The sequence below is a fragment of the Schistocerca americana genome, chromosome 2 (genome assembly GCF_021461395.2).
Source record: "Schistocerca americana isolate TAMUIC-IGC-003095 chromosome 2, iqSchAmer2.1, whole genome shotgun sequence".
Classification (NCBI taxonomy): domain Eukaryota; kingdom Metazoa; phylum Arthropoda; class Insecta; order Orthoptera; family Acrididae; genus Schistocerca; species Schistocerca americana.
Genome location: NC_060120.1, coordinates 395152233 through 395177072, shown reverse-complemented (window position 1 = coordinate 395177072; position 24840 = coordinate 395152233). Strand labels below are relative to the sequence as shown.

Genomic DNA, 24840 nt, shown 5'->3' with positions numbered 1-24840 from the left:
TTACGGAAAAACACCTCGAACTTATGCAACAATTTCTCAGTTCCTGGAGTAAACACAGAAATACTTTATTTTGAAATGCGAAATAATTAATTCAAACTGGTAAATAAGTCGTCGGTTGCAAGCTAGCTAAATGTTGTTGCCACACATTATGACTGCAGTTTTGTAACCAAAAAATCTAAATCTCCCCTGTCATATTACGGAATTTGCAAACAAAACGTCACCGCCATTTTGTATTTCTTGTACCTCTGTTGTTTTAGACACTTTTTTACCCACAGTCGCCTTGTGTTTTCTTTTTCTGTTGCCTTTTCATCACAATAAACTCAACATAAACTCCTGCGCTTTCCAGTAATTTTTGTACATACGCCTCTATACTTGCCCGCCAGCGATTGTTGATTAGGAAAGAGGGGTCCTGTCGACGTTCTTCCGTTTAATGAGTTAGGGAACTTTGCAATCGGCATCGATAGTCTTCAGTCGATATTACATATGGCTGTCGGGTGTTAGTTTGTTTTCGTTGAAAGTGCCGGTGCACAGAAAAGAATAACTTTATACTAATTTTACTGTTAATTTTGAAGGGATGCAGAGTGGAAAAATATTTTTTCGAGGCACAATCAGGCACTGGCGATGCTTTTCAAGACGGTAGGTACTGAGAAACAAGATTTCGCATGTCTCACTTAATGCATCATACCGCAGTTCAAGTAATTGGATATAGAATGACATCTGTTACTGCACTCACGACAGGCAGCGTAATCATGCTAAACAATAATTAATAAGATGTGCAGATGTTTTTACTGTACTGCATTATCACTAAGCTCTGACCATAACGCAAAGTAAACGATTTACACATCACAGCACTTTCTGCGTCAGCCGCTTTTCTTTTCCATCAGGGCCATTATGTTGCAACTACGGATATTTGTGCGTGACAATTCGCTGTTCGTGACTTTTTCGTTGGATCAGAATGTATGACAGGAGATAAATGTAAGTCTGTACAGCATCAAACAACATTATTAATGTCACAATATTACAGTCTGACAGTCTTAAGACCTTTGATTATCTGTGAATATATTCTTCATGGTATTCAAACTTAAAAATCCATTTCGTTGTGAACAAATTTTGTTCTAGTTCTACGAGATATAGTGGCAAAGAACAGGCAGAGTGGGGTAAGAAGGTTCCTAGTCTGAAATGTAAACATTTTAGTTAGGGTTCTGGTTCCTATTGGTCTCTCCCCTTAAATGAAATTCCCCCTTTGCAGAGTGATATACAATGCCCACTCATCTCCACTCGTTAAGTTACACAGTGTCAGAAAAAAAATGTTTTGGGAAGAGAGCACTAAACAGAGACGAATGTGAAAACTGTGGAGACATCATACCGTAAGTTTGGTTTCATGAGCATTGTGTATATTATTCACAAAGTACAGATTTATACAATGGTAAGAGATACTAAAAATGACCAGACATTATGTGGCTGATAAAACAAGTATTCAGTGCAGCAGTCATCAGCAGGAGGTCTGCAATAGTGGTGCAGTGTCAACAGGCAGTAGGGGGCATATATGAAAATATAATTCACTTTACATACCTTGAATTTGCACACATCACTGTAGGAGATTATTCCAAAATTTTTCTTAGAAGTGGATGAGAGAAAAAGTAGTGCCATCTTCATCACTGGCAATGAATATCTGTGCCCTGCAAACATAGTGGTGTTGGTTGGTTGGTTGTTTTGGGGAAGGAGACCAGACAGTGTGGTCATCGGTCTCATCGGATTAGGGAAGGAAGTCGGCCGTGCCCTTTCAGAGGAACCATCCCGGCATTTGCCTGGAATGATTTAGGGAAATCACGGAAAACCTAAATCAGGATGGCCGGACGCGGGATTGAACCGTCGTCCTCCCGAATGCGAGTCCATTGTCTAACCACTGTGCCACCTCGCTCGGTCATAGTGGTGTCATGACTTTCTGAATGTCACTGCATATTAAGAAACCTAGGATTTCTTGAAAAGTCAGAACAGTTAATGACATGAAATTAGGTTGTGTATCACATCTCCAAATTATCATCTCTAATTATTATGGTCTCTTGTATTCCCTTTAAGTTTGTTGCAAGATACTGATATCTGATTGTGCACAAATTAGTCTTGATAAACACAGTTGCATATAACTTAAATGTACAACTGCTTAATCTAGTAGTCAGATTTTGGGTACACACAAACTACAATAAAAAAGAGAAACTTGTATAGCAGAGAGCTCCCTTTGTCTGGAGGTTTTTGACTCTCATTGGTAAAGGCAAAATAGAAATTTATTGATGTATTTATCTCCAACAAAAAAAATTGAAACCATGAAATCATTGCTAATTTCTGTGAAACAGCTTCTCCATTCCTAGTATGTACTCAATTTTTTCTGACACTCATCTATGCTAGAATGGAAATGGTTGATACTTACAACCATTTAATGTTATGTATTTTACATGTTTTTGCCTTCAGCCTCTTTGTGTTTCTAATGGTAGCTTTGCACGACACATTGTTACCAACATTACTTAGAGTGGTATGCACTCCTTTCTGTTATGAAGTTTCTGTTGAGTGTGGTAGTTGAGTCACCTATTCTGACAAGACAACTGGAGATGGCAGTGTGCTGCAGGGATATGTTGTGTCAAACAATTATTGGAAATAAAAACTTACTGGAGGCAACAACGTGTAAAGTAAATGTCATAAGACTGTCATGGATCCCAACAATTTCTGTTGTATGGTTCACATATGAAGTATTTGGACATCAAGTTGCAAATTTCGAGTCTGCTGCTTGTTGCAATGTATTCACCTGAGGTATGCAGAAATATTTCACCAAAAATGAAACTGTTGCAATAAGCAGACATCTGCATACAATTAGCACAAATTAGACTATTTAAAGCCATTTAAATTGTAGAGACTTATCTGTCTTACAGATATCACCAAAGAAATCTAGCCATTATCCCATTCACAAGCCAGCGATTTTCACAAAACTTCAATGAAATGTATATTCTTTGGTATTTGGGAGTTTTATTGATTCTCATCTAAGTTGGAGTCACCACATGTGTAATGGCTTTGTCATATGAACAAGCTTTAAATATTATTAGGTTAGTTTCCAGAGTTTGATGGGGCACTTACAATAGCATATAGGCCCTAACTCTGATTGTACCAAGTGATACTTTAATTTTGCATAGATTATGGATACCTGGAACACACCAGTGCCATTTAGCAGTAGCCTAATTGTTTTTAGTAGATAAACTTTAGTACAAAAATGTTTGTCTATGACTGGGTGTAACGTCTTCAGCTCCAGCTAACACTTTCACAGAAGCTGGAAAAATGCCTGTATCAATATAATCGAAAATCTTTGTGAAAAATACCTTGTGCAAAGAATGACGCTGTAGTCGTCAACTTTTTGATTGCCGGGCACTCCTCAGTATTGAATTATTGAAATGAATCAACTTTCATTTACACCATTACAGGGATCTGTGTAAGAAGACACATAGGCATACAGTGTGTTACATATCATTTTCCTCATGGGCTATGTACTTGGAGAACACAAGGGCAAACTTTTGTCTGTGTGTGTACTACTGGTTGCATAAGAACCATGGAAAATGCTAAAGTTCGTCCCTTCTAGTTCCTTCTAGACATCAGTTCATACAAGATCTAAATGACCTGGAACTTTAGTATACTTGTCTGAGACTAGTTATCATATAAGTTACTTAATGTGTTAGGACTGCTCAAGGCCTCAATGCCTTAATAATTAGTCAGTCAGAGAATTTCAAAAGCTGCAGTTCACATGAACAATAACATACGAACTACTTAAATGTTCAGTGCGAGTAGTGTCGTAAATGCCGTCTGCTTCACATCTCCTGTGCAGCAAGCTACGTAAATTTAAGTATTAACTGTGTTTTTCTTACTTGTCACTTCTTTTTCCGTGTGTTTTTGCTTTTAGGAAGCTTTAATTTTCAAGTACTAGTAATAGTGTTCCATAGATTTCGTGTTTGTTTTGAATACAGTCCAGAGACAGGTAGTACTTATTTTCATTGTTTCCAACAAGAAGTGTCTGGTAACCACAGTTTAGTCAGCTATCATCCGTCAGGCTGCTGCCTCGGAGTGTATTGGCAGTGGGGAGTCTGGTGCGTCGTGTGGTACACCCCAGGTGTTACATGCTTCACCCATGGTCCCAGCTGTCGAGACATCTTCGCGGGTACCGAGCGCAGTTGAGGCACCCTCTCCCCGAGGGGAGTAGTGGGTTCAGCGGCGTTCGCGTCGCATGAGGCGGAGGGTCAATGTGGAGGCTGGCCATGTGGCATCACCCACTCTGCCTGTAAGAAGACGTGTGGCTGCTCCTTCAGCAAGGTCCAAGCAGGTACACGGGGGAAGGGGTTTATTAGTGATTGGGAGCTCCAATGTTAGGCGGGTGATGGAGCCCTTTAGGGAAATAGCAGAAAGGTCGGGGAAGAAGGCCAGCATTCGCTCTGTCTGCTTGCCGGGGGGGTCTCATCCGAAATGTGGAGGAGGCCCTGCTGGTGGCGTTAGAGATCACTGGGTGCACCCGACTGCAAATTGTTGCTCATGTCGGCACCAATGACTCCTGCATCTGGGTTCAGAGGTCATCCTCAGTTCATACAGGCGGTTGGCGGAGTTGGTGATGGTGGAAAGCCTCGCTCGCAGGGTGGAATCTGAGCTAACTATTTGTAGTATCATTCCCAGAACCAATCGCGGTCCTCTGGTTTGGAGCTGGGTGGAAGGCTTAAGCCATAGGCTCAGACGATTCTGCGGAGATCGGGGTGCAAATTTCTTGACCTCCACTATCAGGTGGAGAAATGTAGGGTCCCCCTGAATAGGCCAGGTGTGCACTACACTCAGGAAGCGGCTACAAGGGTAGCGGAGTACGTGTGGAGTGCACATTTGGGTTTTTTTAGGTTAGAGGATTCCCGCCCTAGGCCCGACAAGAAGCCTCCTGAGACACGACAAGGTAGCAGTAGGCAAAACGCAACAGGGAATAACAATATTAATGTGGTAATAGTAAACTGCAGGAGCGTCTATAGAAAGGTCCCAGAACTGCTCTCATTAATAAATGGTCACAATGCCCACATAGTTCTAGGGACGGAAAGTTGGCTGAAACCAGATGTCAACAGTAATGAAATTCTAAATTCAGATTGGAATGTATACCACAGAGACAGGCTGGACAGTGAAGGGCGAGGCGTGTTTATAGCGATAAAAAGTGCAATAGTATCGAAGGAAATAGACGGAGATCCGAAATGTGAAATAATGTGGGTGAAGGTCATGGTTAAAGAAGGCTCAAACATGGTAATTGGGCGTCTCTATAGGCCCCCTGAATCAGCAGGAAAATATTTCGAGTAGATTTCCCGACCATGTTGTAGTTCCGGTGGTGATTTTAATTTACCAGATGTAGACTGGGAGAGTCAAACGTTTATAACGGGTGGCAGGGACAAAGAATCCAGTGAAATTTTTTAAGTACATTATCTGAAAACTACCTTGAGCAGTTAAACAGAGAACCGACTCATGGTGATAACATATTAGACCTTCTGGTGACAAACAGACCTGAACCATTTGAAACAGTTAACGTAGAACAGGGAATCAGCAATCATGAAGCGGTTACTGCATCGATTATTTCAGCTGTAAATAGAAATATTAAAAAAGGTAGGAAGATTTTTGTGTTTGGCAAAAGTGACAAAAAGCAGGGTTCAGAGTACTTGATGGTTCAACACAAAAGTTTTGTCTCAAGTACAGATAGTATTGAGGATCAGTGAACAAAGTTCAAAAGCATCATACAATATGCATTAGATGAGTATGTGCCAAGTAAGATTGTAAGAGATGGAAAAGAGCCACCGTGGTACAACAACCGAGTTAGAAAACTGGTACTGAAGCAAAGGGAACTTCACAGCAAACATAAACACAGCCAAAGCCTTGCAGGCAAACAAAAATTACACGAAGCGAAATGTAGTGTGAGGAGGGCTATGCGAGAGGCGTTCAATGAATTCGAAAGTAAAATTCTGTGTACTGACTTGGCACAAAATCATAAGAAATTTTGGTCTTATGTCAAAGTGGTAGGTGGATCAAAACAAAATGTCCAGACATCTGTGACCAAAATGGTACTGCAACAGAGGATGACAGACTAAAGGCCGAAATACGAAATGTCTTTTTCCAAAGCTGTTTCACAGAGGAAGACTGCACTGTAGTTCCTTCTCTAGATTGTCGCACAGATGCCAAAATGGTAGATATCGAAATAGATGACAGAGGGGTGGAAAAACAATTAAAAACGCTCAAAAGAGGAAAGGCCGCTGGACCTGATGGGATACCAGTTCGATTTTACACAGAGTACGCAAAGGGACTTGCCCCCCTTCTTGCAGCGGTATACCGTAGGTCTCTAGAAGAGCGTAGCATTCCAAAAGATTGGATAAGGGCACAGATCATCCCCGTTTTCAAGAAGGTATGTCGAACAGATGTGCAGAACTATAGACCTATATCTCTAACGCCGATCAATTGTAGAATTTTGGAACACATATTATGTTCGAGTTTAATGACTCTTCTTATTATGTTCGAGTTTAATGACTTTTCTGAAGATTAGAAATTACTCTGTAGCAATCAGCATGGGTTTCGAAAAAGACGATTGTGTGAAACCCAGCTCGCGCTATTCGTCCACGAGACTCAGAGGGACATAGACACGTGTTCACAGGTAGATGCCGTGTTTCTTGACTTCCGCAAGGCATTTGATACAGTTCCCCACAGTTGTTTAATGAAGAAAGTAAGAGCATATGGACTACCAGACCAATTGTGTGATTGGATTGAAGAGTTCCTAGATAACAGAATGCAGCATGTCATTCTCAATGGAGAGAAGTCTTCTGAAGTAAGAGTGATTTCAGGTGTGCCGTAGGGGAGTGTCATAGGACCGTTGCTATTCATGACCTTGTGGATAACATCGGAAATTCACTGAGGCTTTTTGCGGATGATGCTGTAGTATATCAAGAGGTTGCAACAATGGAAAATTGTACTGAATGCAGGAGGATCTGCAACAAATTGACGCATGGTGCAGGGAATGGCAATTGAATCTCAATGTAGACAAGTGTAATGTGCTGCAAATGCATAGGAAGAAAGATCCTTTATCATTTAGCTACAGTATAGCAGGTCCGCAACTGGAAGTAGTTAATTCCATAAATTATCTGGGAGTAGGCATTAGGAGTGATTTAAAATGGAATGATCATATAAAGTTAATCGTCGATAAAGCAGATGCTAGACTGAGATTCATTGGAAGAATCCTAAGGAAATGCAATCCAAAAACAAAGGAAGTAGGTTACAGTACACTTGTTCGCCCACTGCTTGAATACTGCTCAGCAGTGTGGGATCCGTACCAGATAGTGTTGATAGAAGACATAGAGAAGATCCAATGGAGAGCAGCGCGCTTCGTTACAGGATCATTTAGTAATCACGAAAGCGTTACAGAGATGATAGATAAACTCCAGTGGAAGACTCTGCAAGAGAGACGCTCAGTAGCTCGGTACGGGCTTTTGTTGAGGTTTCAAGAACATACCTTCATGAGGAGTCAAGCAGTATATTGCTCCCCCCTACGTATATCTCACGAAGAGACCATGAGGATAAAATCAGAGAGATTAGAGCCGACACAGAGGCATACTGACAATCTTTCTTGCCACGAACAATACAAGATTGGAATAGAAGGGAGAACCGATAGAGGTACTCAAGATACCCTCCGCCACACACCGTCAGGTGGCTTGCGGAGTATGGATGTAGATGTAGATGCAAAAGAAATAGTAAAAGTTGTCAGTTTCTTATAAATGAATTCACTTGCAAGCATCATGCATAATGAAAAAGTAGACAAGTTAGAAAAGGGGCAACATGGGTTGGCAAATAAGCACTTCTGAAAATTACCTATATGGCCTTCAGTGAAGAATTTCATGATTCAACAGTTCGTCGAAGCCCAGAGCAGTGGTATTTTTGTTAAGTACAGAGGGATGTCCTCAAGCATGCTGTTGCTATGTGATTAGCTCTGAAAATCAGCATTGCGATATATTGTGTTACACTTGATTCCAAATTTGAGGTAACTTATTCTTATTTCCTGGGGGGGATAAAATTGTCACAAACCTTGCTGGCCTCCATAACTGCAGGTAAACTGAAATTTGATGTTGATGTGTATTCCCTATAGTAACGTGATTCGTTGAAATATACATTCACCATGGTTATTAAAAGAATCTTTGTATGACATTTCAAAAGTTCTCTTTTTTATGTGATATAGTAATGTGTGTTGTGTTTGTAGGAGTGTTATCTATCAGGCTTCACAACCTGAAGTACATGTTGAGGGGAAGATAGTTCCTCCACATTCAGAAGGTGCTGCAAAACCACTTTCACCAAAAATTGAGGAACTCGTTACATCAATATCAAGACTTAATTTACTAGAAGTTGCTGAATTGAGTGAAGCTCTAAAAAAGCGACTAAATTTACCTGATGCACCACTTATGCCTGTTGGGGCAGTTGGTGCATATCCTGGAGCTTCACAAGCAGAGGTATGGGTGCATGCATGCCTATAGTTTATTTCCATTACTGTAATAATGCTGTTTTGGAGACAAAAAAAAAAATCTGTTGATTTTAACTTTACAGGATGATGAATCTATGGCAGCAAAAACAGTAAAGACAAGTTTTACTGTCAAACTTTTACAGTTTGATGAAAAACAGAAAGTTGCTCTCATCAAAGAAGTTAAGAACTTACTTGAAGGAATGAACTTAGTTCAGGTAATAATTCAAAAGTTTTGTTTTATGTCATAAGCTCTTCATTAACTAGTATAAAGATTTGATTTAGGTACTTCTGTTGTGATTCATTGTGCTGATGAGGATATTCTCATAATGGAAATGAAAAGCATTAGAGCACAAGCTTGGATTGAACAAAATTGTTAACAGCAAGTTTTTAACTTCACAGTTGTACATAGTATTCAGTATATTAAAATCTTTGTCCTGGGTAACATGATGATCAGAGGTTCTGGGATGATCTGCCAGTCCACCTGCGAGGGAAGAAATCACTCACAGGTGACACTGGCAAAAAGCAGTGTTGCATCTTGTTGAAACTTGATTGTTTCCAAAATGTTTCATTCTACACCTGTTCAAGAAGTTCTAGTGTATTACAGTTATGTGTGTCTGTTGCTACACACATGAATTGTGTTGGTGGTTTTAACATTCTTGGGAGTAATGTTCACTGTGTGTGTGGCATTTGTTAAGACACATGCCTCCTTACATTGTGAAAAGGAGCTGGATTGTTCAGACAGCCCTCTACAATCAAAAACTCTGGATATACTTGTCAAATGGATTGTTCTGTTGTGAATTTTGCAGTTCCTTACCTGCTCTTTTTCAGTACAATCCCCATCCATAATGACCTGATATTGATAGCATGTCACAATTCTCCCTCCCCCCTCCCCTCTCATCTGCATTGATTGTTTTGGTAGCAGCTTTTGTTCTTGTTTAGTTTTCTATGATGCCAACATTAAGTGAACAATATTCAGCTGTGAAATTTTGTTATACACTCAGTAAAAATGCTGCTGAAACAGTTTTAATGCTGCAAACAGCTTACCAAGATGACACAATTGAAAAACTCAGGTGTATGAGTGGTTTGCTCAGTTTAGAAATAGTGTCAGTTAGCTCAGTTTAGAAATAGTGTCATATCATTTGATGACAAACCTCATTCTGGACATCCATCAACAGCCTAAATCGTTGAAAGTATTGAAAAAATTCGAGAGCTTGTGCTCACAGACTGTTTTAAGGAGGATGTGCAACAGTGTTCGTCCAAAAAGACGTGATTTGTGGCAGGTGGGATACTGGTTCTTCCACCACAACAATCCACCTGCACACACAGCCATCAATGTTAGACAGTTTTTGGCTAAAAATGCCGTGGTTCTGCTGCCTTGTGCTCCTTACTCACCTGACCTGGCTCCGTGTGACTTTTCCTTATTTCCAAGCATGAAAAGGGGCATGAAACAACACCAATTTGACAAAATTGAAGAATTTAAGGAGCTGTCAGTCTTTCTAAAGATGACTACAAAAAATATTTCGAACAGTCGAAGTACCGGTGGGACAAATGTATTAGTTGTATTTGAGAACATTTTGAAGGGGATAAGGTTGTTTTGTAAACACTTTGGAAATATATAGCTCTTAACAAATAATTCCGGTTTTTTTTTTTTCTTTGGTTACCCCCCTCATATGGTCTGCAGCATTAACTGTTAAAAACCTAGGCAAGTAATCTCTTAGGCATATAATTGTGATTACATAACATTTACCCTCCAGACTATCACTGTAAAGCACTTGCCATTATCTTTTATATTATTTATTAATTCGTAGGTGAAATTATGGCCATGTTGAAAAACATTTATGTAATATCTCTTGCCTGGGGAAATTATTTTTCCAGCCCTAAGTATTAGGTTGGCACATAAGTTTATTAAACACAACAGATGCACATAAGAGGCTTAATCAATAATACATTCTGCTTCACTATTTAAAACAGTCTGCAACGCTGGGATAACTTTTCGATTGTGTGACTGTAGAAATCACATTGTTTTAGGCAAAGAACTCGTTGAGCCATGTTTGGAGTGCATTTTCATCCAGGAAAGAAGTTACTTGACAGTTGCTCGATAAAGGTGGAAAAGGTGAAAATGTAAGGGTGCAAGGTCAGATGAATAAGATGGCTACAGAATGACTTCCCAATGCAACTCCTGCATATTGTCAGTCTAGCAGAACACAGGCTGGCATTATTGTTCATGGATTGCATCTGGAAGACATCTTAGTTTTTTACTGTCAATATCTGCAGTGATGGTTACACAGCAGGGAAGCAATTTGTCGTACACCACACCATCACTGTTCCACCAGCTGCATAACATTATCTTTTGTGAACGTGCACAGGTCTTTGTATGGGGAGTTGCTGCTTTGTTTGGGCTCAGTCGTTCCTTTCTATTTCTTATGTCAGCATAAAGATACCATTTCTCATCACCAGTAATGATACGGGGTAGGAATGGCCACACTGTTGTTCATGGCTTAGATCGTACAGTACCTATACACCCTACATTTGAATCTTCCCTGTCGTACACAAATGTCACACCATGATGGAATAATCACAATTAATCGCATTTGCTAGTTCTCAGGTGCACTGATATGGATCATTGTGGATTAATGTGTTTAAATGATCTCCATCAAACCCCAAAGGTCTTCCTGAACGGAGAGTCACTACCATCAAAATGATCCTCCTTAAAATGAGAAAACCATTCTTGTCATGCCCTGCCCAGTGGCATTATCCCCGTACACAGTGCAAATGTTTTTGGCTGCCTCTGCTGCTGTCACTCCTCAGTTGAACTCTAACAGAAGAATATGTCAGTAATTTTCTGATTTCTCCACTTGGCACTCCATTTTCTGGCATCCTCAGCTCCACTCACTATTTCCTGATGACAGTATATATTTGCATGGTAGGCTTACATTCTAAGAGTGATGAGCATAAAAATACAAAATAATAACCTAAACATAATTTAAGAAGTTACTTTGTTCTTGAGGTTTGTATAATGAAATTGAGTTGGAGATTTTGCATATTGATTGCCAAAAAGATATTTGCATATTAAGGATTTATCTTGTAAGGTACTATATGAATTGCATGGTAAAGAAACACATTGATGAATGTAATAGTAATCAGAACAGTTTATACAGACTCATTACATTACCAGGTTTTTTATTTTAAGGAAGACTATATTGCAATAAATAATTAAAAATAAAAACATGTTCTTTTACTTTTTGTTCCACAGGCTAAAAAGTTTGTTGAGAGTGCTCCAGTTGTTGTAAAAGCAGACATTGCGAAGGATGAAGCAGACAAATTGAAAGAAGCTTTATCAAAAGTAGGGGCTACATGTGAAATAAGTTAGGTGTGAAGAACTCTTCCGGAAATTATAACTCTCTGTGAAGAGTTTCCTTTTGTGAAATTTGTGTAGTTTGTGTAATTGTTAATAAAGTATTTTTCTTTTGTACTGTTGAAGCTATATTTCTTGTTTGGGGAGAAATGCTCCAGATATCCCACCAGAAGGAGAGTCTTCAGGAACATGAAGCAAGTAGTGTTATCTATATGCACAAACATTCTAATTTTTTTATGTAGTACGTCATGCAAAGCATTTATGTAACTCTACAGTGAACATTATCAACTGTGGGTGGGAATTTGTCTTGCTCAATAGACACTAGACATATTGAACATGTTCTGTTGTCACGGCAAGAGTAAGCAAATGAACAAAGTAGTAGTGCAAGAACTACTCTTAAGGACTGCAGCTACCACGCACAGAAATTGTGGCTTTGTGTATGCATTTTCGAACAGCAGCGTTTTTGGTTGATCTGCTGGAACATTTGTGTAGGTTAGTTGTCAGTACTGTTTATTTACAAAAATAATTGAGATGGAAGCAAACCCAGTTTGAATCATGTTAAGAAACAATTGCATTTTATTATTTTTCATTAAATAAAGTTTTATCTACTCAGAATCATGATGTGACTTGTCTTTAAAACTATAAATGAATAATCTAAAAGAAGAAAAACAGGTGCGTAAAGATGAAGTAAGTACAGTTGGATCAGCTCTGATAGATAAAAAGTACATTGTTTCCATAAAAAAAATAATTTATTGATTTCCCTTATATTTTTATCATGTACAGTAATTACATCCATAAGCTTATTTGGGGATGCATAATAAATTGGGCTGGAATCAGACATGTGCATTTAATTGGATGTACTGAGAGCTTTAATGTGGCCTTGTAGGGTATAGATGTCAATTAAAATGTTATTTTGTAACAGGGAATTTATTGACAAATCAAAAGAGTACTTACATTGGGAAAAAAGATATATATGGTTACAATGGCACTCAGTATAACACACTGCATGCTTTATTTCTCTGCCTATTTTTGTGACTTGATCACAATTTAGTATTATAAGGCTGCTGTGAGTGTCAGTTTGATACCACAGTTATTCATCCACACACAGTCTTCAATGTCAAATTGTTTACATGCGAGAACTTTTTTCAACTTCTTCAATGTTAATACAATAATTTGAGGACAGGAACTGTTAAGATACAAAGTGCTTGAATACTTGTTTGTTTCAGTTGGACTACTACTTAGTGTTATTTTAACTGTTGCAATGTTTCATATTTAGTTTGTAAAATAACCATAATCTGTGGTGCAAGTTCTTGTTAATAAAGCAATTCGTCATGTAAAAAAGAGCGAAAATATCTACATGTATTCCACCTTCCAGAAAATGAGTAACATATTGCAGTTTTAATAATAACTGCACAAGTGAGCTACTCGGTGCCTGACAGCTTGGAGATATTTCACGGTTCTTCAAATTGCGAATTATGCCTATTGTCTTTAGGCTTTCAAAACTAATACATTGGGAACAAGTACAACAGTGCACATAATTCGCTGCAATACAAGTGCTGGATTTAGTGCAGTTCTTATGATGAAATCTTTGTACGGTGTTTGCCATTATAGGCCTACCAAATGGCACATACGCTGTGAGTAGAAAGCTATGGCTCAGCTGACAGCCCAATTCCAAGAGAGTCTGAGCCAGTTGTTGTCATCAGACCCTTGAACGTGATGAAATCAGAAGCATGTTTTCATTTCCAAGTCTCAAGAGACACAGTTTACAAGACATGAATAGAGAAGTTCAAGGCATGGGCTCTCCTTTCCGAGCCCTAGTATCAACTGTCTATGCACCAAAACGGACTTGCTGTGCTGGTGCTGCGAATGGCTGAAAGCAAGGGGAAAATACAGCTGTAATTTTTCTCGAGGGCATGCAGCTTTACTGTATGGTTAAATGATGATGGTGTCCTCTTGGGTAAAATATTCCAGAGGTAAAATAGTACCCCATTCAGATCTCTGGGCGGGGACTACTCAGGAGGATCATTATCAGGAGAAAGAAAGCTGGCATTCTACAGATCAGAGTGTGGAATGTCGTATCCCATAATCGGGCGGTTAGGTTAGAAAATTTAAAAAGGGAAATGGATAGGTCAAAGTTAGATATAGTGGGAATTTGTGAACATTTGGTGGTAGGAGGAACAAGACTTTTGGTCAGGTGAATACAGGGTTATAAACATAAAATCAAATAGGGGTAACGCAGGAGTAGGTTTAATAATGAATAGGAAAATAGGAATGTGGGTAAGCTACTACAAACAGCATAATTAACGCATTATTGTGGCCAAGATAGATACGAAGCCCACGCCTACCACAGTAGTACAAGTTTATATGCCAACTAGCTCTGCAGATGTTGACGAAATTGATGAAATGTATGATGAGATAAAAGAAATTATTCAGATAGTGAAGGGAGATGGGGGACAGGAATTCGATAGTAGGGAAAAGTAGAAAAGATAATGTAGCAGGTGAAAATGGAATGGGGGTAAGAAATGAAAGAGGAAGCCGCCTGGTAGAATTTTGCACAGAGCATAACTTAATCATAGCTAACACTTGGTTCAAGAAACATAAAAGAAGGTTGTATACATGGAAGAAGCCTGGAGATACTGGAAGTTGTCAGATAGATTATATAATGGTAAGACAGAGATTTAGCAACAACATTTAAATTATAAGACATTTCCAGGGGCAGATGTGGACTGACCACAATCTATTGGTTATGAACTGTAGATTAAAACTGAAGAAACAGAAAAAAAGGTGGGAATTTAAGGAGATGGGATCTGGATAAACTGACAGAACCAGAGGTTGCAGAGAGTTCCAGGGAGAGCATTAGGGAATGATTGACAGGAATGGGGGAAAAAAACACAGTAGAACAAGAATGGGTAGCTTTGAGGGATGAAATAGTGAAGGCAGCAGAGGATCAAGTAGGTAAAAAGACGAGGTCTGGTAGAAATCCTTTGGAAACAGAAGATGTATTGAATTTAATTGATGAAAAGAGAAAATATAAAACTACAGTAAATGAAGCAGGCAAAAAGGAATACAAATGTCTCAAAAACGAGAGTGAAGATAGATGCTGCCTGCAGGAAAATTAAAGAGACATTTGAAGAAAAGAACCATTTGTATGAATATCAAGAGCTCAGATGGAAACCCAGTTCTAAGCAAAGAAGGGAAAGCAGAAAGGTGGAAGGAGTATACAGAGGGTCTAAAGAAGGGCGATGTACTTGAGAAAAATATTATGGAAATGGAAGAGGATGTAGATAAAGATGAAATGGAAGATATGATACTGCTTGAAGACTTTGACAGAGCACTGAAAGACCTAAGTCGAAACAAGGCCCTGGGAGTAGACAACATTCCATTAGAACTACTGACAGCCTTGGGAGAGCCAGCCCTGACAAAACTCTACCATCTGGTGAGAAAGATGTATGAGACAGGCAAAATACCCTAAGACTTCAAGAACAATATAATTCCAATCCCAAAGAAAGCAGGTGTTTTGAACTACCAGTTTAATAAGTCACTGCTGCAAAATATTAACTTGAATTCTTTACAGACAAACAGAAAAACTGGTAGAAGCCAACCCTGGGGTAGATCAGTTTGGATTACATAGAAATGTTGAAACACATGAGGCAATACTGACCCTACGACTTATCTCAGAAGATAGATTAAGGAAAGCCAAACCTATGTTTCTAGCATTTGTAGACTTAGAGAAAGCTTTTGACAATGTTGACTGGAATACTCTTTCAAATTCTGAAGGTGGCAGGGGTAAAATACAGGGAGCGAAAGGCTATTTACAATTTGTACAGAAACCAGGTGGCAGTTATAAGAGTTGAGGGACATGAAAGGGAAGCAGTGGTTGGGAAGGGAGTAAGACAGGGTTGTAGCCTCTCCCCGATGTTATTCAATCTCTATATTGAGCAAGCAGTAAAGGAAACAAAAGAAAAATTCAGAGTAGGTATTAAAATTCATGGAGAAGAAGTAAAAACTTTGAGGTTCGCCGATGACATTGTAATTCTGTCAGAGACAGCAAAGGACTTGGAAGAGCAGTTGAACGGAATGGATGGTGTCTTGAAGGGAGGATATAAGATGAACATCAACAAAAGCAAAACGAGGATAATGGAATGTAGTCGAGTTAAGTCGGGTGATGCTGAGGGTATTAGATTAGGAAATGAGACACTTAAAGTAGTAAAGGAGTTTTGCTATTTGGGGAGCAAAATAACTAATGATGGTCGAAGTAGAGAGGATATAAAATGTAGACTGGCAATGGCAAGGAAAGTGTTTCTGAAGAAGAGAAATTTGTTAACATCGAGTATAGATTCGAGTGTCAGGAAGTCGTTTCTGAAAGAGGGTCTGATAAAGTGCTCTTTTACTTAGTATTGAAATATCTAGAGATTTCCAATTTTTTGCATGGTGTCTCTGGATAATTAGTTTTATTTCTTCTTCAGAATACATAATTTCATTCCAAGCCCTAGAAAGGGTGATAGAGGTGTCAGTAACTACTGGCCTGTTTCACTCTTAACATCATTCTTCAAATTTTTTGAGAAGTTGGTATATTCTATAACAGTATCTCGCTTTAGCAAATCAGTCTGGTTTTCAGAAGGACTGCTCTACTGAGAATGCCAGTTACATGTTCAATCACCAGATTTTACAAGCATTAAATAATAAAATAGTGCTAGTTGGTATTTTCTGTGACCTCTCCAAGGCATTTGACTGTGTGAATGACAGTATTCTCCTAGTTAAATTGACGTTTTATGGGAATTACAGTGTAGCCAACCAGTGGATAATGTCATATCTAACCAAAAGAATGCACAAAGTTGTACTTAACAATTCAAGGAAATTCAGGGAAATAATTCTGACTGTGGGGTAACCCAAGGTTCAATCTTAGGTCCACAACTGTTCCTCATATATATATAAACGATCATCCATCTAGTATACAACAGGCAGAATTAGTTCTTCTTGCAGATGACACTAGTATTATAATCAATCCAACCATACACACAGAAGCAGACGATATAGTAAACACAGTTCTTAAAAGCATCATTGACTGGTTTTCTGCGAATGGTCACCCTTAATTTTAAAAAGTCATAACATATTCACTTCTACACATCTAGATGTACTACACCAATGATAAGTGTAACACATGGTGAGGAAATAATAAACAGGCCTGAAACTTCAAAATTCTTAGGGGTCCATGTTGAGGGAAATTTAAATTGGAAAATACATTTTGGAACTCCTAAAACAATTTAGTTCAGCCACATTTGTGCTTAGAATCAGGGCAAATCGTGGAGAGAGAGACAAGACAATAGGTTGACATATTTTGCATATTTTTATTCAGGAATGTCTTACGTAATAATGTTTCAGGGGGAAGGGGTGTAACTCGTGTCTAAGAAAGAAAGTTAGTCAGTCTTCATTGAGGAAAACCGTGTTGTAAGAATATGTGGTGCTGACCCAAGGTCATCTTGTAGACATCTGTTTAAGGAGTTGGGCATTTCAACTACTTCTTCACAGTTATTTATTCCCTTGTGTTTGTTGTAAATAATCCACTACAGTTCAAAAGGAACAATGAGGTATATAATTACAACACCAGGAAGAAAAATTACATTAATTGCTCCACATTAAGGTTGTCTTTAGCACAAGAAGTGGTGCACAATGTTGCAACAAAATTTTTCGATCACTTATTCAGTGATACAAAATATCTGACAGACAGCAAAGTGTAGTGGTTAATAAAAAAAATGGGAGAAGAGAGACCGTGAAAAAGGGAAAGAATGAAAAGCAAATCGGACTTTGTATTACAGAAAAGCTATCGGACTTCGTTATTCGGAAAAGCTATTGTTGGGGGTGGTCCTTGTGGCGTTTTTGAGCAAAAGTTAAACCAATTTTCACTACAAAAGTTATTGAAAAGAAACAGAGAATAACAGAATGTAACGGACAGGGGGAAGTGGCGTAGACGAGAGATCATCCTTTACCAGATTAACTTATCTTCTTTAGGGCGGCGTCCACGTCTTCAAAAATCTCATTCATTTCAGCGTGAAAAAATCTGCTCCGAAATCTTGCAATAGTCCAGGGACCACTAATTTATACCAATTAAAATCATCTTGATACTGTATGCAATTTAATTCACTTTGCTACTTCCATCCAACGAATTTCTTAATAACTTCCACAATATCGACACATTACAATCAGATCAAGATTAGCCATTAAGTTTTTACGTCAGCATCCGATCACGCCTGCCTTAAGCTACCGCTATCAAAAGACAATTGAAACGGAATAAAAAAACAAAAAAAGTTAACAATTTTGGTAGTTTCTCTGCCGTCGAGCGCTCATACCGCTGCGACGAGATATTTTTTATCTGAGGGAACGAGTGTAGCGCGGCGAAATTGAAAGCCCCGCTACATCGCCCCCTCGACTGTCACGCTAAAACATTTAGCGTGGCAGGCTAGCAAACCTAAAAGTCAATACATGTAATTTTCATTGGAAAGGCCACGTGCATCCGTAGGGGATAATCTTAACCAACACTTACTTTCTAAACCTATATACTAAATACAATTATTACAGTTTGGATCCTTTTTTACACAATTAATATATATATATATATATATATATATATATATATATATATATATATATATATATATATATACATACAGTTTGTTTGAACAAGCTGTTCACCAGAGCAGTTAATGTTGTGTGCTCCCAGCGTTGGTTTCCCAATGCACATCTGGCAGCACGTAGTCTTTGCGCATGCGCAGTAGCATCACTGAATTTCGCGTGCGGCAGTTTCAAAATCGCTGTGTTATGACAGTCTTCAACAGTATTCACTCTCACATAGTGTTCATTACAAGTTGTTATTCCAGCATAAATGGCGTGTTAAGTTCGGTGACACCATAAGATTGAGCGTGTGCGTGATCTGAAGCAACGTCCATGTCTTCTGTTACGACACAACACTCCAGGTCCTTGTGCGTTTTCATGACTATTGTTCCCGGGGCATATATGGTCGATGTAGTTTTTAGCCTCCACATCGCCTACGACAGGTGCTGAGTTTATTGTCTCCAAGCATCTGAAGGCCGGCCAGGAACAACGGCGTCGATGTTCGCAAAGGTAGGTGTTTCACCACATTGTTTACACTTGCCAACAAACGTTCATTTGCAGTGTGAAAATCCTCATTATCGTCGAAGTAAATTGCAGTTTATATCGATTTACAAACAGTTATTTGGTTTATGCACCATAAGTTTCACAAACAACACAAAATTCGTCGTTTATAACGTTTACTGTTTAACACAGTTTGCATCACTTTTTGCCACATTTACATTTTAACAGTTCACTTTGTCCAAGCATGTTTACATCGTTAATTATGAAAGCTTACATTTCGTGGTCACGTTTCAAAATGTTGACAATATGCAAAGTTTTAACACATATACAAATACATATAAATTTACAAGAATATACAACGTGAAATATTTACACAAAAAAAAATTATACTAAGTCCCAATGGCTTTCTTTTATTGGGGTTTATGGTCATTTTGATTTTCTTTATTAAGGTTTTGAGGTGCCAAGGGATATAAGACTTAATGTTTAAAACACGGGCTTTCCTTCATTTATTATTTATTTCTTTTCTTTGATTCCATATCTTGGCTGGCTAGTGGTTGACCAGGCTTGTAATGCCATCAATATTCAGTTTTCTTCATGTCTTTTTATTCATACCTGAAAGTTTACTGTCACACAATATATTCTTACATTCCATAAACAAACAATACCCAGCTGCAGTATGTGGTAGGATAATGGAGAAAGAAAGAAAGAAAGATAGACTGGAAGAAACTATTCACTACCTATAAACTACCAAATCCTACAGCTAATACATAAAAAAAGAGAATATAATACATTGTAACGTTTGCATCACCTTCAAGGGGTGTGTGAAAGGAGGTGCTTACAATTTACCAAGTCATGGGTAAATGTAAGTGTCCTTACATCAAGTCTGCGTAGTGTTACATCATGACAGATTCTCTGTTTGTGTTGTGACTGTTCATATGACTAAGTGTATGATACCTTAACAAATCCTTGCATGAGTAAATCACGTATCTGCTCAGTACATCCTCAATATCTCCACTTCTTGTGGATACCGTCTATACAAATGGAAAATGTATCTCAGAGATTGTCTCTCTCATAATGTGTATTATATGGTAACATATCAAATTTCCTCTCAAGAGTTCAACCATGAACTTTCTTCGACTTTAGTGAAGGTTAAATATCATATATATATATATATATAATCATTTCTATCTATAAATTATGTGTGTTGTGGATGGGGTTAGCTTTGGAATGGGCATAGCCCACTTGTTCTGTTCAGGTTTGTTTAATAATAATTCCTGTGGTGGGTATCCTGTTGAGGCATGAGGCAAGTTGTTTACTATCTGCTCAAAGGGTGCTAAAAATTCGATCCACTTGGTGTGTTTGCGAGGTGAATGTATTCTCATGAATTGACCAAATTCTCAAAAAATCCTTTCTACGGGGTTCCCTTCTGGGTGAAATGCTGATGTAAGAATATGTTTGATGTTATGTGTAGCAACAAAAGATTTCCATTTTCTTCCCGTAAAATAGGGTGCGTTATCCGTAATAATGCTGTGGGGCTTGCCAAACCTTATAAAGTAACTGTTAGTCAAACGTCTAGCAATAGCAGATGCGTTGACAGTGCGGATAGCATACAATTTTAAGTATTTTGAGAAGACATCAAGTACAGCAACGATGTATTTCACACCTCCACGAGCCCTGGGATAAGGTCCTGCGATATCCAACGATACTAACTCCAAAGGTCGGGTTGGTATAATAGGATGTAATTCATTCAAAGATGATCGGTTGGAAAATTTTGCTTTTTGGCAGATGATACATTTACGAACAATTTGCAACACTCTCCGACGCAGATTGGGAAAATAACAGTACTGTACTATTTTATCAGTGCATTTGGTGACTCCGTAGTGTCCCCAAGTTTTGTGTGTGAACAGAATAAAATCATCAACATGCGCGTCGGGTAGACAGACACACCAATGGTGCGAGTCTGGGGTACGCCTATGAAAAAGTACATTTTTGTGTATTGTGTAATATTTTTGTAAATGTGAAGAAGGATCTGTACGTAATTTCTTTTTGATATTTGACCACCTGGGGTCGCTGTCCTGAAGTGAAGCAAAGTTCTTGCACATATTGTGGTAGTATGGAGCGTATGTACCATCATACATAAGTAAGATGTTAAAGTCTGATATTTGCTCGGAAAGTTCCGAAAAATCCTGTATGCCTTGGGGCAAACGGGACAGGGCATCGGCTACTACGTTTGATTCACCTTTAATGTAAACAATTTCGAAGCTGTATTCTTGCAGTGAAAGGCACCACCGGGTGAGCCGTGAATGAAGCAATTTGCATGATAGCAAGAAAGAAAGGGCTTGGTGGTCTGTGTATATGCGAGTATGTTTACCCCAAAGAAAGTAGCGAAACTTACGGAATGCCGAAATAATGGCAAGAGCCTCCCGTTCCGTCACCGAGTACGACCTCTCGCACTCGGTGAGCGTGCGGCTCGCAAAACTTATCGGTTTGATGACAGATTGTCTTGATTCGGATTGAATTTGAAATAGAAAAGCTCCAAGGCCGTATGATGACGAATCCGTGGATAGGCAAAAATCTGACGTCATGTCAGGGTGGCAGAGGAGGGGTGCGTTCACCAATGCATCTTTAATAGCCTGAAAATCAGCTTGGCAAAACTCTGTCCATCTCCAAATTGCGTTCTTTTTCAGTAAAGTTAGCAGATGAGAGCTGTTCAGAAGCTGTTTTGAAACAAACTTCCTAAAGAAAGAAGATAAACCTAAGAATGCTTTCAACTGTTTACGGTTTTGTGGAGGAGGGAAATTACGAATAGCATCAATCTTCTTAGAATCGGGACGAACGCCTTCCGGCGAGACAATATGGCCCAAAAACTTGATTTCACGCCTTCCTACTTTGGACTTCGAAAGATTTACTGTGACTCCAGCTTGTGAAAATTTAAATAAAATTTGCTGTAACAGATCAATATGTTCCTCCCACGTATTTGTTGCCACGACGATGTCATCGACGTACGCCGTGACGCGTGACAACAAACACGGGCCGAGAACGGCGTCAAGCGCCTCGATGAACACGCCCGCGCTTACGCGCAAGCCAAAAGGCAACACACAAAACTGATAACTGCGTCCTTCACAAAGGAAAGCAGTGTATTTACGACTGTCATTGTGAAGGGACACCTGCCAGTACGATGAGCGGAGGTCAATATTAGTTAGGTATTGTACATTATAAAATTTTAGCAACTGTTCATCCAAGTTGACGGGTCTTGTGTTAACGGGTATAATAATTTTGTTGATTTCACGTGCGTCTAGCACCAATCTGACATTTCCATTTTGCTTGCCTACCGCCAGGATAGGACTGCAATAAGGGGAATGTGATTTTTCTAGAACACCCCAGATCAACATACGCTCGATTTCACGTAAAACTGCAGGTTTCTTCGCCCATGGAATATTATAATGTGTTCTACAATAAGTCTTATGTGGCTTAACATCCATTTTGTAGCTATAACCTCTGATTACACCAGGCCTCTCACTGAAAACTTGTGCATAATCACATAATAATTTGTACAATTCTTCTTGCTGTGGTTTCGTTAAGTAGTCAGATTCGACACATTTCTGATACAATAAATCCTGCTCAATTTCCTGATAGTCTGAATCTTCAGGTGTTAAATTACATACACTAACTATGGTAGGATATACCAATTGAAATTGACTTACTTCGTAATGTTTTTGTCGTGGTTCAATCGTCTTGTTAAGTTCAACATTAATTAGTTGTTCTCCTACGGATAATTGACATATGCCATTACTTAAATCTATGATTGCTTTGTGTTCATTCAAAAAATCCATCCCTAGGATGCAGTGTACGATAAGCTTGTCTACAATCAGAAAATTACACTTGAACTGTGTATTGGAAAATGTGAAGTTAACAAGGGCTTGCATGCGTATGTTCTTAGATTTAGTACCTGTGGCACTAACCACATGACAATTCTGTACAGGTAATGTAGGTATGTTTATAATTTCTTTCAATTCATTATAGAATGCGGTTGACATCACACTTGCAGCACCACCAGTATCGAATAAAATTTGTACATCATAATCGTTAAACTTAACCCATGCCGTAGCTTGTATGAATTCTTCTACACAACTGCCTGATTTAATGTTTATTTCGTTGGTTAATTCCTGTTCTGCTGTCATTTTGTCATCGTACCTGAGGAAACAAACCGTCTCAGCCGTTGCGCTCTTACAACACCCCACGACCGTAGCACGAGCGCTTAGCTCGGTCGTCGACTGTTTTCCGTCGTCTGCTGTGTTTGGCCGGGTTCATTGACCAGCTCCACTATGTTTACATTCCGGCCGGTTGGCGCCCACGCGTCAGCTGATGGCGCGCCGCAATTGTTATTGCTACTTCGTGGCGGGGAGTGCATAACTGTACCGGGGAACGGCGGCGGTTTCCGTGGAGGGTTATGATTTGTCATGCGTGAATTTTGTGTGTTCCACATATTCTGTCGGTGATTGTTGGGATTGGTATTGTTTTGGTGGTAATTATGTCTCTTATATGTCATGTTCCTGTCAAAGTAGCCCGGGTTGTACCGGTTATTCTCACGTCTCCTATTGTTGTTGTTGTACTGTCTGTAATTTTCATTTTGCTTGTAGTTACCATTTTGATATGGGTGATAATTATTGTTATTATTCCACGAATTTCTGCGGTTGTTCCTACTGTCATACACGTTTCCATTTGAATATGTTTCGCGCGCAGGCGGATGGTTCCACCAACCACCGTCACTACGGTTCCTTTGGGGTGGGTGCTGGTTTTGGTTACTAATATGAATAAAATTTGAATGGCGTGAATCGCCTCTGTAAACTACGTCCATTTGATCTAAGAAGTTTAAGAAAGTCTTAACGTCATTCTCCGGTACTCCTATTAATCTGTCTCGGTATGGAAAGGGTAAGTGGCTCTTTAAAGTGTCGATTATCGCTGACAAGTCGGCTGGTTTGGACCAGTACAGTGTCTTGTCTAAGTACCTCTCAAAGTATTGTCTTAATGTCTCTTTTTTAGGGTCATAGGTCTCGGGGTTGCACACTTCTCTCCTTAGACTCTGTTGCTCATTCTCGGACCAGAATTCGTCCAAGAAGGCTTGTTCGAACTGTTCAAACGTAAGGCACCGCCGTTTCATAGCGGCACCCCACTTAGCTGCTCGTCCTCTCATGAGATTGGTGACGTATCTGATTTTATCGACTTCTGACCAACTACGTGGAAAAACACCGTCAAATGATCTAATAAACACAATAGGGTGGACTTTGTGCTTGTCCTCACTGGAAAATGTCTGGAAATGCCCATGTCTTACAAACGTGTCATCGGCCATGCCGGTTGGCATAACTGTATTGATGTGATTTAGGTCACTTGCTACTCTAGGTGTGGTAACGTAATATTGCTCGTTCGGTGGAAAAGAAAGCGGCACATTGTAATTTTGATTTGAAATAGGTGATTCCACAATAGGTGGTGATCTGTCTGTGTCATTAGCCATGGTTTTAGCTGTTTTGTCGTTTCCTGACGATGCGTTTGCACCTATCGCCAAACACGGCACAACATTGTCTCGTAATTTTGTCACTTCGTCTTGTATGTGTTTTGTCTCGTCTTTAACACGTGTCTTTGTTTTTGAAAGTATGTCCTGTGTAATTGTTTCAAGTTTTTTGTCCAGATAGTCGTCACACAATTTACATTCATGTACAATTCTTTCGGCCATGTTGGTGTCGTTGTTTAGTGACGCGAGGTCCGCTCGATCTTCTAACTTTTCTATCTTTTCTTTGAGGTGGGTCTGTTCAAGAACTACCATTGTAAGTTGTTGGGT

At 39.2% G+C, this 24840-nt stretch overlaps 1 protein-coding gene across 1 annotated transcript; it reads left to right on the top strand.

Annotated features, from left to right (window-relative positions):
- Window positions 1–455: 455 nt before the first annotated feature.
- LOC124595062 (39S ribosomal protein L12, mitochondrial) lies at window positions 456–12011 on the top strand. The gene is made up of 4 exons (XM_047133639.1): window positions 456–636; window positions 8282–8528; window positions 8623–8754; window positions 11793–12011. Exons 1-4 carry the CDS (start codon window positions 575–577, stop codon window positions 11907–11909), a joined length of 558 nt encoding a protein of 185 aa, XP_046989595.1. The 5' UTR covers window positions 456–574; the 3' UTR covers window positions 11910–12011.
- Window positions 12012–24840: the final 12829 nt, after the last annotated feature.